At 43.5% G+C, this 17,608-nt stretch overlaps 1 protein-coding gene across 1 annotated transcript; it reads right to left on the reverse strand.

Annotated features, from left to right (window-relative positions):
* Positions 1–4,315: 4,315 nt before the first annotated feature.
* LOC308301170 (N-acetyltransferase ESCO2-like) lies at positions 4,316–11,569 on the reverse strand (the record flags this gene model as incomplete). Its single annotated transcript, XM_080745063.1, has 5 exons — positions 4,316–4,498; positions 6,099–6,236; positions 6,730–6,819; positions 11,237–11,267; positions 11,400–11,569. The coding sequence occupies 5 exons, from the start codon at positions 11,567–11,569 to the stop codon at positions 4,316–4,318; spliced, it is 612 nt and encodes a 203-aa protein (XP_080601189.1).
* Positions 11,570–17,608: the final 6,039 nt, after the last annotated feature.

The following is a 17,608-nucleotide window of genomic DNA, read 5'->3' on the forward strand; positions in this document are numbered from 1 at the left end:
GGCGCACCGCCTGGAGTACGTTGTTGTGGCGACCGCTTGCTCCGCCCCGTGCCGCACCACGAGTGCTCCGCGTCTCGAATGTGCTATACTATGACATATACATTCAAATAAACATTTCACAACTGTGTCAACACAATTCCAGCCCTGTACACACAGCCTAGTTTCCTTGCATTATAATAACTATCCAGCCGAGTTGCACTGAATCAACCAACATGCATATTATTTTAAATAAAAATGGCAAACTAAAAATGGGTATTAACAGAAAAATGCTGTTTCATACAACATTGTCACTCTGGTCCTGACTACTGCACATCACCTGGTGTTCCAGATCTAAAATTAGTCCACCGTTTGATCGCAACTCCAAAATCCAACTGTATTTTGGGTCTCTATTAATACAGGAACTGAGGAACCCCTGAAATACAGGAATTGGGAAACTCAGCTATAAATTCAGCGATATCAAATTGGACTAGCGGGTTAAATTCTGTGTCCCAAGTTAGCCGACAACACACTGAATGGGAATTTGTCAGGTCTTGTCAGACCTTTGAATGTTGCAGTAGATGGGATACTGAGCTGAACCGGGTATGTTAATCACAGCATTGATTGGGAGACAAATGACCTGAAGAGAGTTAAACAAATCATTGTTACACCAGGGAAGTCGGGGAACAAACAGGTCTTTGGGCCACTTCTGAAAGAGCCCAACTCAAATGAAAATAATACCTGATGTTATGAATATTTAGATTCTCCATACTGGAGAAGTTCATAGGACCACAACACATACAGATCCTTCTCCAAAAAAATCACACCCGTGTGAACTGAGCGGTGTTTTACCCACCAACCCTGTACTGTACTGTACATATTCTGTGTTCTATATCTATGAATTCTATGTGTTCTAGATCTATGAATTCTATGTGTTCTATATCTATGAATTCTGTCTCCCCCCCCCCCCCCCCCCGCCCAGGCTAGTCTCAACAGCACCCTCTTACCCCCCCCCCCCCCCCCTCCCCCCTTCCCCCCTGTGTGTGTGTGTGTGTGTGTGTGTGTGTGTGTGCGTGTGTGTGTGTGTGCCTGGCCTGAAAACAGCGCCCCTCCCTTAACATGTGTGGTCATAAAAGGTACTGTAGGGCAGGCTACATACAGACAGACAGACAGACAGACAGACAGACAGACACGGACGGAGACAGACATACCCACACACACGGCCACGTATAGGAGCGTTGTGACCACCGCTCAAAAATAGAATATTGTGTGAAAGTAAATCAGAATCTTCTTGAAACTTTCATATATTTCTTTAAACTTTCATATATTCTAAATACATTGGACATTCAGTGAATTATTCCAAACCTTTTTTTGTTAAAACTTTGAATTTTTATGGCATACATCTCATATCAAAAGTCCATATTTCAAAATATTACAATATTATACGAGACCACTCAACACAAGGATTTATAATAGAAATGTCAACCTTCTGAAGTCAGAGTTGTTTGAAGTCCAGTGGGAAGTTTCCAAAGTCTGTTATGATTTGGGTTGCTATGGCATCTGCAATGCTTTTTTACACAATATTCTAATTTTTCGAGAAGGATCTTTATGCTTTGCTTGCTAATTATTTTAATTTTCAAGATCATAAACGTGCACCGCAAATATTCACACCAGGAGGCACACCCCAATATGTGTAAGAAATATGTTAATATGTTATGTATAATATAATAGCATGACAACATAGCAGCTATAGGGGCAGTCAGATGTGGGATTTAATCGATCTCTCCCGTGCACATGCATCATAGGTGATGCCATGTAGCCTGGCCAGCCAGCCTCATACTGTGCATTCACTCACTCACTCACTCACTCGTTCCTTCCCAAAATATAATTGGGCTAATAGGCAGCTTGAAAAGTGGGCAGGAGTACTTGCCTTGACAGACAGACTCCTCTAACCAATCAGCGTAGCAAAACATCTCTCAGCCAGTCGGCAGAACGGCAAACAAACACGTCTTTTCGGCCGATGAACTCCGCTAGCGCATCCCCCGTGTTCCTTTGTAATTGTTGTAATTGATTCCAACTCTGAAATAACTTCACTTGTTGCTTGTTTTATTGTTTCAGTGTTAAAGCCGGTTGCACGCTGCACGGCGTGTTTTCGTTGCGTTTTGGAAATCCGAAATCCGGAGGCCAGGAAGAGAGAGAGGAAAGAGAGAGAGCAAGGGACTCAGTGGCAACAGTTGCGAAAATCGGGGAAAAAAAAATCAACCCTGGTCCGAAAATAAATATGAAACGGGCGGCAGTGTGCAAACGTGATTGACATAAGGCGAGGTTGATTTTTTTATTCACGTGTTCCAAAATTCACTCCGATATTCGGCCCGAGAAACGCAGCAGTGTGCAAAGACCTGAACTGTTACACTTGTTGCATCGAGGGCAGCCATGTCGTTTTGAAAATGCTGCAGCAAGCATCTACGTCACCATCTACACATGGACCAATCAGGGGAAGCTTTTCACTTGTTGTGCGAACAGCAGTTGAAACGCAGTCACTGATTGGCCCCGATCGGAAAATGATCGGGGCCAACTTCTCATACTCTGTGCCTCTCTGCTGAAGTCCAGACCTCATAATGGGAAGGAGGAATGAGTGAACGCAGTATGAGGGATGGCCCGCCATGCAGCTAGATGCCATGGTCCCGACGTGGTCTGTGCACTGCTTGCGTATGCATGCACATCATAGGTGTGGCGTTATCTGCATGAGTGAGGTGCACGCAGCACAGGTGCGCTGCATGGAACAGACAGATGTAGAGATCCTTATGAACTTACTGTGCACCCATGTTGGTGCAATTAAGAGAATCTCTGGAAAATACATTTATGTTTTACATGAACTGATTGTAAAACCACGAGGCAACAGTTGTACAGCTTCAATTGAAGAGAGGAATTCATTACCTTTGGATACTGTAGATCTCATAAAGTGGATTAGACTAGCCTGGGATCACTTCCCTTTTCGAGCTTGTAACCGGTCTGGAGCGGAAACCACAACACGTCATATTGTTGTACTCAAAGATCCACCGGAAACAGGTTTAACCCAAAATAATTCCCCTGCGCTCAAGGACATACTTTTAGGGCCTACCTAATAAACTCCTTGATGCGGAGTAGTTTTGCTTTTGAAAAATGAGTTTGGTATATGCATCTTTTAGTCCAACTCGTAGCAACTGGAAAGACTACACTAGGCTACTCGAGCATTTTAATTGGGATTGGGGAAACAAACGGGGGAACCAAATCAAAGCGACGCCGCTTCTTCTAGTGGTTTCCGCGATTTAGGCGGAAACCAAACGGCCTGTTGTGAACGAACACCAGGCTTTTCCCCCAGAAAGCCTGGTAGGCGAGGTTAGGATTAGACAGCATGCAGGAAGGAGTTTGGTGTTTGATTGGCACCTGCAAGCCAGCTAGAAAGCCTATAGCAAACTAAACTCTTATAGCAGTGTTTTGCAAATGGGGGTATGTGTACCCCTAGGGGTACGCGGAGGTACTGCAGTACCCCAGGCATTTTCTGGAGGTACTCCAGAAAATGCCCTTAAAAAGGAAAACTAGAATAAATCATGCTTGTTCATAGTTAAAGAATTAGGAGGGGAACAAACATTTACTGTTATGTTTAATGAAGACACATGGAGAAACTTGATATTAGCCTGAGTTGCCAACCCAAATGACATGGTACCAGGCAACTGGGATACGTTTTAAAGTGACTGAAAGTTTATGACCCCAGTGTTGAAAATGAGAAAAGGAGAAACCGTTTGAAACTCTTTCACTCCATTTGTTATTTTCATATTCTTGAAATGGGGGGTTATCATAGCATCATATACCACTAATCATTTATATTTTAATTGCAGTTTTATAAGCAAAATGCTGTCGGGTAAAGGGGGTACTTGGATTCAGAAATCATGGAAAGGGGGTACTCAAGCCAAAAAAGATTGAGAAACACCGTCTTATCGCATGATGTTGTGAGGACAGTGAAGTAAGCCATTTACCATGAGAGGGAGTGGATTGTTGGCTGATTGTTGATTGTTTGACACTCGGCTTCGCCTCGTGCCACAACCCTGAAACAGTGGTAAATCAGCCAACAACCCATGACCCTCGAATGGTAAATTGCTTTTCTACCACTTCTACATATAAATGAAAGAAAACACAGTTGTAACTTGCAAGCTTATTTAGTTACAATCAACTGCAACACAACAGTGGGCGGGGTCCATGAGCCAACTAAAGGTTGTTGACTGATTTACCACTGTATTTAGCCAATCAGAATCCAGTATCTGAACATGTGACCACAACAAGTGGTAGAAAGCGGCTCTCGCTACCTGACTGTGTCCAGCATGCGCGTGGCGATGTTCTGCCGCCGCGCCAGGCTGAACACCCAGATGCGGCTGATCCCACACAGCGCCCTCTCTGGCGTGGAGGAGCAGCACCAGGCCCTGTGGTGCTCCATGAAGTCCTCCCGGTTCATCCTCTGGTCGGCCTGGTCCAGGACACGGAACGCCTGGCGCAAGGAAGACAAAGAGACGCACCCGTTTAAAACCCACACAGCATTACAGCCACACTGTACATACTGTAGGTCTGTGCACATGGTTACTCATTACCTTTAACAGGGTTCCCACCCATTTTTACCAATTCATTTCCAAAACTTTTCCAGAATATTTAACCCAATGTCCAGGACTATATAACAATAATTCAGCTCAATAACAGGTCGCTTACTCCTATGCGCAATGCCCAAATACAGGTAGTGTATGCCAGTGGTTCTCAACCTTTTCAGGCCGTGACCCCCGAAATAATCATATTTTAACTGGGGACCCCGGCACCCTGACAAGCACTAAGAGTTGAGGAATTTTGTTTAACACGGTTTCATGGTGAAAATAGCCGATCTACATGCTCACAACGCCTCGCAACGCGAGGCGTTGTGAGCATGTAGATCTGCTATTTTCACAATTTCTGCCTCTAATATTTGACAATTTGGCCAATGTTTCATTTGGCATTTCAGAGGCATTAACAAAATCAATAACCAAAGACAATACACAGCAAATTTTTCCAGGACCTTCCAGGACCCTTGATCAATTCCCAAACTTTTCCAGTACTGGAAAAATATTTTTCTAATTTCAAAATATTTCCAGGAATTTCATGACCGTGGGAACGCTGCGTCTTGCTGTGGCATCCTTTCTTGTTTTTTTTGTTTAGTTTTTTTATTCTTGATTATTTGCATTGACAATGGTCACTTTTCTTATTGTTGGCCCTGCACTGTTGGGTTGTGTTGGTAGTATTGAGTACTATTGCTGTGTTGATATGGTGGTGTGATACTTGTGTTGCTCTGACTAGCATTGACTGTTATGAATACTTTTTGTTTGGCACTGCTTTGTTAAGTTGTGCTTTTAAGTATTGCTCTTTTTGTGTGTGAGCGTTGAATGTTTCTTGGTTTATATTCTTCGTATTTTTTTTACTGTACACAACGGTTTTCTTACCTCTTTGTAACTTGTAACGTTTAACTGCTGTGCTGCCTCTGGGCAACTGAATTTCCTCTGTGGGATAATAAAGGTATCCATCTATCCATCTGTCTACCTTAGAGCTGTACTATACAGTACACTATCTATCCATCTGTCTACCTTAGAGCTGTACTATACAGTACACTCTATCTATCCATCTGTCTACCTTAGAGCTGTACTATACAGTACACTCTATCTATCCATCTGTCTACCTTAGAGCTGTACTATACAGTACACTCTATCTATCCATCTGTCTACCTTAGAGCTGTACTATACAGTACACTGATGAACTGTCTACCTTAGAGCTGTACTATACAGTACACTGATGCATTTGTTGTAAATCTGTCTAATCTAAAGTTGTGAGAAGGAATGGAAACCCCTAATCTGTGACATGATGTCACAGACATTATTATTCACGATGCACATTAAAGTAAGCCTCCAGGATCGATGCCCGTTTAATTAGCGTTCTCATTTCTTGTCATCCTGACGAGAGAGATTCAATATGCATCTCCATACGCAATGATCGATCCGATATATCTCACACACACACACACACACACACACACACACACACACACACACACACACACACACACACACACACACCTGTCGTATGTGTTCAGCGACGAGGCAGCCGACCACCTTTTGTTCCGTGTTGATGAACAGATAGGTGGTGGCCTGTGTGACGCTGCTTAGATTCTGGAAGCCCAGCTCGTTGTCTGCGACGCGACGCACATCCTCAGCCTGCCAAAAACAGATGGGAGCCTTTACAGGTCAATCTTTTACTCTAAAACAAATGTCAATCTGATCATCATTGGCACACAAACAATGGCATTAGGAGAAAAGTGCTTATCCGTGGTAATCATATGGGCATTCCTAACACTAGATGCAAAAAAAAAAAAGAAGGAAAAGAAACCATTTTTGTGTATATCAAAAGGTCCCTAAATATTTGTGTATATTCAAAGGTCCCTAAATAGGCCATTCTTCATTACTTCCAGTGAACAGAAATTCAAAAAGTGATGACATCGACAGGTCCGCTTGCATATAAATGAACCTTTGATTACATTCACCTGTTTGTTTCCCATTGCTGCCTCCCATTACTCAGATTTTAAATCCCATCCCCTGAAGGGCTGGTCCCCTCGGATTGGTTCAGAAACACACAGGCTTCCTTTTCAAACTGAAACTTCAAAATAAAAATACCCTAAATAGTCATTTCATTGGGTCTTTAAAGCCCCACCTTTTTAACAGCGTATTTGGGATCGTCTGGTAGAACCAGGATGATTTTTCCATCCCAGAACTCGGCAACGACCCTCTCCTTCTTCCAGCCCTGCCAACGCCAGACAACAAAGACACAGACAGACCGGGAGAGAGAGAGAGAGAGCTATGGTGACAATTCAGTACAGGTTGAGCCCTGGTTCCAAAATGTTTTCAGCTGAGACCCAAAAGATACATTGTTGTCTCCTCCGGTTCCAAACTTAACAAAATCATGAATTACTTTCTGGGATGTCACACACTCGGTTATATGTGAGGTTCTGGGATATGAAATTCCCCATTCATGTCTGGTACTATACAGTACATGGGTCATATGGAGGGGTCTGGTACTATACAGTACATGGGTCATATGGAGGGGTCTGTACACACGACTAAGATCCTTCTGGTTGCTGCGAAAAAGGCAATTACCAGGAACTGAACATTCTGGACTATAAACAGTGGAGGACAACATTCAGGACATGTAACATTTGATTTAAAAAAAAAATGGTTATTGTACAAGTTCAAAAAAGGAGAGATATTAAAGAAAGCGTAGGGTAAGTAAAACCTTGTTACCACCTAATCTCAGTCACCGTTGGCCCGGTCGCTGCCAAAATGAGCACACACACTCCCTGGATGCCAATTCAGAACCTCTGAGTCTGACCCACATTTTTCCACCATGAGGCCAATGTTTGCAAAACACATTTCTGTGCACTACTCTTACAGATTTTTTCCAAAAATCCTACAAATCGGTAGGCAGAATCTCGACAGTCATGTGATCGACATGGATCTGTCCGATTTTGCATATTCCATCCTGATTGGCTAAGATTGGCTTCCAAAGTTTGTAGGATTGAGCCGTTTTGAACAAAACGCCTCAAATCACAAACACAACGTGCAATTTTCATGAAATCGCACACACACATTCCCACTAGGCCGAGGAAGAAATGCCACTTAATTTTTTTTAAATCAGCCTCATGGTGGCGCTATAACAGGCCGATTTGTCGTTTTACCTATAACTCCACCGATCAGTTTCAAACTTTGTAAGCGCACTCCCTAGAGGCCAAGGAAAAACCCTTTCCCTGCATTTTTCACATCAGCCTTTTATAGCGCCACCATGAGGCTGTTTTTTTGACAAACATTTTTTGACACTTCACTGTCTCTGAAGCTAACTTGTCCACTCACCTTGGATTGCGTTTGACCCCGCTCATTCATAACCACCTAATTCAATACCACCCAATGCACACCCACAACCAACATACCACACCTGGTGGAGACCTGTGCTCGGAAGAGCACTGCTTCTAGTTTTGATTGTGTGCTAAAGCTATATTTAGCAGTAAATTGTTCCTACCTAAATTAATTGTCCCAGTTAGGATAAGAACAGCTGTGTATGCTTTTTCTCCATATCCTCATGTTTATTATTTATGTTATTTCAGACACCATTCATTCATCACCATGCATGTTTGTGTATTTTGGAAATAATAAAATAAAAGTGTACAAAGTGTCTCTTGTATATTCGATAACAACTGATCTGTGAACAGTAAGTTAAGTATGTGTTAATAGTTGATTATGTTATTGGGACGTTATTCTAAAGTTAACCCTTAACTAATTATTAACAAATTATTAACAAGTCGTTAACAAACAGTTTGATAATGGTCTATTAACTACTTATAACGGATAGTTATTATAAAGTGTTACAGCATTTTGTGTGAGGTTTTCAGTTTTGTGTGTGCAGTTTTGAGAAAGCCGTTATTGTAGTGAAAAATGTGTGTTAACAATTGTGGAAAAACTGTGAAGAGTCCTTAAATTGTCACTTTAGAAATGTGCAGATACCCATACATTTAAATGTTATGTTGGTTTGTTTACTGTTGAGTGAGAAATCATTCTCTTCTCTCACATTTCAAAGACAATCTTTTTTCTCCAAATAGCCGATCTACAAGCTCACAACCTGACGATGTAAATCGACTATAGTTAAACTATATAATTTTTTTCAAAATAGTAAGATGTTTAGGGATAAGGAGTAAGACATGGACGAAAATATAGCTCAATATGTATACAGGGTTCCCACACATGTTTACCAATTCATTTCCAAAACTTTTCCAGAATATTTGACCCAATTTCCAGGACTATATAACAATAATTCATCTCAATAACAGGTGGCTTACTCCTATGCGCAATGCCCAAAGACAGGTAGTGTATGCCAGTGGTTCTTAACCTTTTCAGGCCGTGACCCCCAAAATAATCATGTTTTAACTGGGGACCCCGGCACGGTTCTATTGTGAAAATAGCAGATCTACCTTTGTGTGTGACGTGACACGAGCGTTGTTAACTAAACTAGTGGAAACAGCCGATCTACAAGCACACTGTAGATCTGCTGTTTTCACTACTTTTGTGCGTCAGTCTTGTATGATGAAACAGGGCTTTACTTAAAAAAAATCAAACCTCGTTTCGAAGTGAAGCGGTGAACTGTTATTCTATGTGTTCTAGAGTTATGAACTCTGTGATCTGTACATTCTTTATATTCTGAATGAATGAATGAATGAATGAATGAATGAATGAATGAATGAATGAATGATTTTATCTGGAGGGCCGAATTGTCATGTGAAGCTTGACCAATCCTCAAAGTATCCAATCATCAGACCGGGACGGACACTACACACATATTCTGGACGTACGGGACAGATAAAACCTGTTCATTCTGGACTGAAATGACCATATATGGACATGGGACACACATTTTGTTTTTCCAAAAAACTTCATTCTGGACTGATATTCTGGTCGTACGGGACAGATAAAACCTGTTCATTCTGGACTGAAATGACCATATATGGACATGAGGTGACAGTTTTGAAAAAACCTGTTCATTCTGGACTGAAATGTCCATATATGGACATGGGACACACGTTTTGTTTTTGAAAAAACCTGTTTATTCTGGACTGAAATGACCATATATGGACATGGGACACACAAAGCCACTCATACAAATTTGAAACTTGGAGATAGAAGGTTTCTGCCTGACAGTGACAATATATTAAAAGTCTATATTAGCTATATCAGCCTACTGTCAAAATGACTAAGTAGGCTACAAATACATAATGAGCATTACATTTAATATTTATTCTATACATTTCTACAGCATTGGAAAGCATTAAGAATGTTTGTGTCATGTTTGTCCTCCTACAGGAACCTTATTAAAACCAAAAATATATATATGTCACAGTTAATTTGAGATTCAGTTAGATTGAGAACAGGAGCGCTCGTTTTTGGTCACAAGGTGGAGCAGGCGGTGCCTCCTTCAGGGAACTAGGAATAATTTGACTGAGGTTAGGGTTAGGATTAGGTTTAGGCACAGTTTTACTGAGGTTAGGGTTAGGTTTGGGGTTAGGTTTAGGGTAAGGGTGAGGGTTGAACATCCAGGTGAACAAAAACAAGCGCTCCTACCCCAATCTAACTGAGTTACCCAAACTAACTGTAACAATGACTTTTTTTCTATTGATTAGTCACGCCATGGAGACTAGAGTTCAATAATATGTTTAGTTTTTTGTCGCATTCCTAAGACAAAAAAATGTGATAATAATAAATCTACCCCCATTCGTTCCGGAATCAATGGGGGTAAATTTACTTGAATCAAATTGTTGTCTTAGGAATGTGACAAAAAACTAAAAATATTATTGAACTCTAGTCTCCATGGCGTGAATAATCAATAGAAAAAATGTCATTTTGGGGGTGAACTACTCCTTTAATACATTTTTGAAAAAGCTCCAGGGAGCCACTAGGGCGGCGCTAAAGAGCCGCATGCGGCTCTAGAGCCGCGGGTTGCTGACCCCCGGGATAGGGGAAAGACACGCCCTCTACAGAGGTCTTAAAAGTCTTTTAATGCAGCTGGGTGCAGATTCTAGACAATTTCACCAATTTCTACTACTTAAACCGTCAATACCAAACCTCCTCGCCAAAAATAGCTAACAAGCTGAGGCTTTGTGAGCTTTTAGATCTGCTATTTTCGACTCGTGGTGTAGTGTAACTTGTACACCAGGCCATTTGGTTGGAAGTGGCGCTCACTTTGTGACAGCTAACTGTCACTGCTGTTTTAACTATGGTCCAAGTCACTGTCTTGATGTCTCAATCATAGACGGTGTGTCCAAGAATACAACAATTAATTGTGATTTTGCCACCCCTAAATCTAATTCCTGGCTCCTTTAATGGGCCGGAGAAGGGGAGCCGTCTGGCTAAGGACTCATGGAAACACATGCAAATGCAGGTAAAACTGTGATGTGCCATGAGGTGCTGTCCAATTAAAACATTAAAGACTCCATATTGGGGCATAGCTGACCCGTAAAATCCATATTTGGGCATGGCTGACTTATGACTTCATCATGATGACAGATGAATTGTATAAATTACCAGTGCAGAAACCAAGGGCATACCATAGCTAGTATTATCCATGATCAAGACCACTGGTTGTCAAGAACCTTGAGGACGTCTATTGTTTGGTATTTTACCGTGTTTGAAATGTTGCACTGGACTTTACATCTGGAAGGAGACATATGTGCAAATGTTAGATTGTATGGCACTGTTGTAACAGTAGGGCTAAAGTTGTACTGCTTTGGAACAGTGGCTCTGCGGGACAGGGATAGCGAGGATAGCGATAGCCTTGAGGGCGACCTATCCGATGAGGACGACCTGCTTGACGGGGTGCTCGTGCACATCTTAGACACAGTGTCTTTGCGCTGGAAGACGTTGTCCCCCAAGAAGATTGGACGAATAGGACAACGTCTTGTGCCCGGCGATGTACTTGGTGTGGCGAGGGGCACAGCTGTGCTGATAGACCACATTATCTATTTTTGGGGTGCGGTTTGCCGTTGGGGGTATATCGCTGCATTTGATATCGACACCCACAGATGGTTAGAGCTTCGGGTTCGTGAAGCTGTTCCAGTGGCCAGGAATGGACACTCCGCCTGTGTCTGGGGGAAGGTCATGTACGTCTTTGGAGGATTGACGCCAGTATGGGTTCAGAGAGGACTCACCAACACCATGTACAAGTTGGACACCTCCACAAAGGTCTGGTCTATAGTGAACACCAGAGGTACTCCTCCACCCCCTGTGCGTGATCACACTGCCACCGTCATCGGGACAAAGATGTTTGTATTTGGAGGCGTGGGAGTGAACAAGGAGGTGTACCAGGACCTCATCAGCGTGTTTGACAAAGAGACCAACTGCTGGCAGAGCGTGACTATTCCACAGCTTGGTTTACATGTACGTTATTACGCGTATTCAGCTTTTGCCTACAATGGAGAGCTGTACATGCTTTGTGGTTTCTACAATGATCTGTGGAAATTTAATTCAGAGACAGCCTCCTGGAGAATGGTAAAGCCCAAGGGCAAAGGCCCGTGTGCATACGATATGAGCTGTGGCATGGTGGGAGATCGTATCTTCTTCTTTGGAGGGAGAAGCGGCGGTATCACTGATGACCTGTGCACCTTAGACTTAAGCCCCGGTCTCAAGGTGTTATGCAAGCTAGCGGTTATTCGGTACGGTCTGGAGAAGTCGGAACTCTTGAATGGCATCAAGGGGGAACTGGCAGCCATGACTAACAAGGAATACTGCATAAACAAATATAAGGAGTACCACGCATGTCGTGGATCTTGCAGTATTTGTCCATATCTGAAGTCACATGGGTAAGTATGAGTGTCCGTATGAGAATGGAACTATGTATGGAGATAGCTGATCTCACAGACAGAACAGTCCATACAAGGAGATATGTACCTGTTTGATACTGTTTGAGCACCGCTCACTTTGCATGGTACAGTACGCCACTATATCTACTTGTACATGAGCAAGAAAGGTCAACTCCGCCCTAAAAAACATCTAGGCTAATTTTCCTGCTTATATTGAGCCCAAATAACTGTCCATGGGGTCTATTAGACAGAAACAATGCCCCTGTTGTCCAGTTTCCCTCAGCAGAACCCAGCAGCCCTCATAGCATGGAGTGGAGCCATCCCGGAGACGCGTCCCCGCAGTGGGGACCTGTTCCCACGAGGGGACGGAGCGCCGTGAGGTAGAACCTGGAGACGGGGACACAATTCTCCTGTGGAGGATTGTGTCCCCACAGGAGGACGGAGCGCCGGCAGGTAGAGTCCCTACGGGACCGAACCCTAACCTCAGTAAAACTCTACGGGACCGAACCCTAACCTCAGTAAAACTCTACGGGACCGAACCCTAACCTCAGTAAAACTAACGCTGGTGAAATGATAACCTGTGGAAGCTGGTGAAAAGCTAACCTGTGCCCCTGTGGCTAACCTGCCGACGCTGGTGAAAGCTAACCTGGTGAAATGCTAACCTGCGTCCCGTGGGGGGACTGGGACGCCAAGAGAGATCTCCCTTGCTGCGGGACCTGCCCTCGATGAAGTAAATGACTATGACAAATTTAAGGCGGCCATCTTGGCCATCTTGACACAACCTCTAAACCAGGGCTCAAAGGTTTCACACATGGACCTATGACCCCACCAAGCCCGTTCGAGCGCAGATCGCAGCCGTGATGCAACTGACCCGTGCCTGTTTGGTCAGGCCATTGATTGAATTGTGATGGATCGCTGCATTCGAATTTTCCCGGCGGATGCCAAGCGACATGCCGCCCAAAGCAGCCCAGCATTACTGGACAATCACCAGGTTACAGTGGACCTGTGGAGAACCCCTGCCCGGCACGTCATGAACACCGGGGAGACAGGCCCAGGCTGAGAAGAGGCGACATGGAGGCCCCAACCCAGTACCAGACTGCCAGGCCGGCTCCGCCCCAATCGCCCCCACGATTGCTACAGCTGACCACTTGTGACTGGCGAAGGTGCTTCACCTGTGGCCAGGAGGGCCATCTACCCTGGAGTTGTCCTGGGAATGATGAATCCATGCCTACAGAGGGTCCACCCATGTCCCAACAGAAAGGCAGCACCTATACCTCACCACCTGCTGGGCACATTCTTTTTTTTTTTTTATATTTTTTATCCCACAGTTTTTTAACCCCTTTTCTCACCCAGTGCCAACTACCTAACCTGTAGTCCTGGTTTCTGCTCTACCCCTGCCGTGCCAGGGGACTTGGGGAGCACCTGGCTGGCTAGGGGGAGATGGTATAGAAACCAGGACTACTGCATGTTTTTGTGAGGGCATCTACCCTAGGAGACACGGGGAGAACATGCAAACTCCACACAGAAAGGCCCTATCGCCAACCCCACCTAGGGTGTGGGCGCTGATGACGCGGAGGAAGGAACTCGCCCCCAGCGGGAATCGAACCAAGGACCTTCTAGCTGTGAGGCGAAGTGCTAACCACTGTGCCACCGTGCACAAACATGGGTGTTGTATGTCTGCATGTGAGACGAATAGGCACAAACATTATTCATTCATTCACCTATGAATGAAAAATATATATTTTTATAGTATTATTTTATTGAATTGTGATGGCCTATTTCTCATAATAACACCGCAACATGTTGGTATGTTATTGCCAGACCCAGAGGGTAGGCCTACATAAGCAAATGTCTGTCGGTCCTGTTTTTCTCCATAGATGGTCATGATGATGACATGATGATGACATGAGGGAGGGATAGACCGACAGACAAAGCCTTCATGTCATCACGATGACATGAGGGAGGGACAGACCGACAGACAAAGCAAAAGGCTTTGTCTGTCGGTCTGTCTGTCCCTCCCTCTTTTCTCCATATTTGGTCACAATGATGTCACAAATGATGATGACATGAGGGAGGGACAGACAGCCTATAAAGGGACAGACAGCCTATACATTTACCATTAAATTTATAGGCCGACCCTCTGGGTCTGGCAACCCAGAGGGTTGGCAGAACCGGGGTCTGGCACAACCAGGTTGACCTGGTCTAGTTTACAATCCACAAGCATTGGGGAGTTGATGTACAAGCTCACAACGCGTCGCTTCGCCCCCCGTTGAGAGCTTGTAGATCGGCTATTATTTATTGCTCCAAAAGCCTCCAAGTAGAGCGTTTTAACTGTGCGACAGCGATGACGCAACCAGATGGCGACGGAGTAGTGTCCACAAGCGTCCGGAATGCGCACTACAATAGTACACTACATCTGGCTCCCTGATATAGGGAGTAGGGAGTAGGGAACGTGTTCCGCATTCGGACACAGCCAGTGTGTGCACAGTGTGAATGGCAGAACTATACAGGAGGATTATAATCGTGGTCAATTACAGAGTGCATTAAGGAATATAACTTTTACATCTTTTATCTGCTGAGGGTTAGATAAAGACTGGAGGAAACTGACGTTTTGGTGCTTTTGTCACGGAGTTCTCTCAGCTCCTGTGTGTTGTGCTGTAGGCCTACTCAGAGGATTAACACATTGGTAAGTGCTTCCAAATCAACAAAGTTAACATTTTTCATTAGCCAAGGCTTAGTTAGGAAATCGAAGTGAGTTTGGAGTGCATGTGTTGCTTATTTTAATTTATTTTAATTTAATTGTGGCCCAAGTGACAGGGCACACAAAGAGAGGAGAATTCATAAAATCATATAATATTGGCCAGTGCCCTAAACACATCAACGTTTACTGTCTTTATCAGCCAGGTATTAGATGAAGCCCTGACAATTATAAATAAATCATTTGGTGCAGTTTCCACTTTGCTGTCATAAAGTTTGTCTGTTAGCCTCCGTTAGCATGTTTGGCTAGCGCCTATGCATATGTACCTTAAATGGAGTCATACAGGCTTCTGGTTAGCCATTTACATCCCAAAAATGCCTCGGTTAGAGAGTCATTGATGTTGTAAATAAATGGGACAGTAGGTGACACGTTTAATGTCCATTTGGAGTGGGGATAAGTGAGGTTGTAATGTATATGATGTGGTATCAGAAACAGATGCAAAAGGGCATACAACGTGATTTAATTTCCATCTCTGCCCATGCAAGACATTTATTGTTTTGAAAATAGCAGATCTACAAGCTCACAACAATGTGAAAATGGCAAATCTGCAAACTCAAATTGTTTTGAGCTTGTAGATCAGCTATTTTCAAATGGCTGAATAGGGTTACTGTTATTGTGTTCATTCTTTGTATGCGAGGGACCGTACCTGTTCCCCAGGTTCTATACATAATGGGGAGAAATTACTAGTGGGTGGGTCAGGGGGGAACTTTAGGGACATCTGGGCACCATATTTGTGTTATGACTGGGCACCTGGACATCTGGGCACTAGGTAGGGACATGTGGGCATTTGGATGAGTGGGCACTGTGGGTTAATCCTAAATTAGGTGCCCAGTTGCCCAGGTGACCACATATCCCTATAGTGCCAAGATGTCTCCACCCCTAAGTGCCCACTTTGTCCAAATACCCACATGTCCCTAGTGCCCAGATTGCCATTTGTCCAGATGCCCAGTCATAACAAAAGTATGGTGCCCCCACTGCCAGGTCCCTAGTCCCCCCCTGTCCCGTTAGTACTCGCAATTTCTCCCCATTATTGAGTGTTTTGAGTTATTAATAATTAGAAATGAATGTTTCCTGCATTTTTGGATGAGTGGGGGAACATAGAACCTTTTTTAAGTCTTGTTTACAGCGTGCCTGCATTGTTCAACCCATGCCAACTGTCACCTAATGTCCTGTTTTCTTTCTTTACTTTGTTTTTATTTCAGAGATTTTGCCTCTTCCACCGACAAAGGCTTCTAGCCTCATGCTGAGGCTGCGCTGTCCATGATGCCACTGGTCCCATTCATGCCCCACTGTCCAATCTGCCGTTCAACACCATGCTGCTACACAACTGGCTGTCCTCTCACGGCTGCTCCAGCAGGCTAATGCCACCGCACAACTCCATGCAACGCTGCTGGCCATCTCAACTCTCAACTCAACTTTTAGCTCTGCTCAAGTTCACCACACCAGACCACTGCGGGCTATAGCCTAAATTATATTTCTATTATTATTCAGATTTCAGATTTTAAACTATTTCTCTTTTTACAATCATTAAATGTTCAGTAGCCTAGGCTATGATGTTCTAAACAAGTGACTGAAGTGAATAAAATGAAGTGAACATTTTACTTCATATCTGGACCTCCATTTTATTTCATTGTCTCTGCCCATGCAAGATGTGTATAGTTTTGAAAATGGCAGATCTACGATCTCACAATTAGTCCATGGGCCAGACGGGTTGTCGGTATCAAAAAGGTGGCAAAGGTTATCATGCATTTTTGAAAAGCTCTATATCTGTAGATTATATTTTGGTATGATAACCCTTTCTTAGACCCAGCTAAATTGGTGTTATCAGCCGCTGGAGTTGGTGTCCCATTAACTTTACATTACAGGGAAAATAAGCAAAAAATGTATCTGCTTTTAGTAGCATAAGAGGGGTGTCAGGGGTCAAACTAGGGGTTTGTCATGATGCTGAATCCATTGCAAGCATCTGTTTTGCACAAACAACATTCCTTGGGCTAAAAAGACTATGGTTTAGTGATGAAAAGTGATGAGTCATCACTTTTGTGGGGGCTGTTTTAGCCCCAGGAATGTTTTTCGTGCTAAACAGATGCTTGCAATGGATTCAGCATCATGAAAACCCCCTAGTTTGACCCCTCTTATGCTACTTAAAGCAGATTAATTTTTTGCATTTTTTCCCTGTAATGTAAAGTTAATGGGACCAACTCTAGCGGCTGATAACACCAATTTAGCTGGGTCTAAGAAAGGGTTATCATACCAAAATATAATCTACAGATATAGAGCTTTTCAAAAATGCATGGTAACCTTTGCCACCTTTTTGATACCGACAACCCGTCTGGCCCATGGACTAAATGCTATTCTCTAATGGCTGAAGAGGCTTAATGTTATAGGCTTATTATTTGTATGTGAGACTTGTGTCTTACTGTTACTGTACATTTCTGTAT

The sequence above is a fragment of the Nannobrachium achirus genome, assembly GCF_963921795.1.
Source record: "Nannobrachium achirus genome assembly, chromosome: 16".
NCBI classification, from domain to species: domain Eukaryota; kingdom Metazoa; phylum Chordata; class Actinopteri; order Myctophiformes; family Myctophidae; genus Nannobrachium; species Nannobrachium achirus.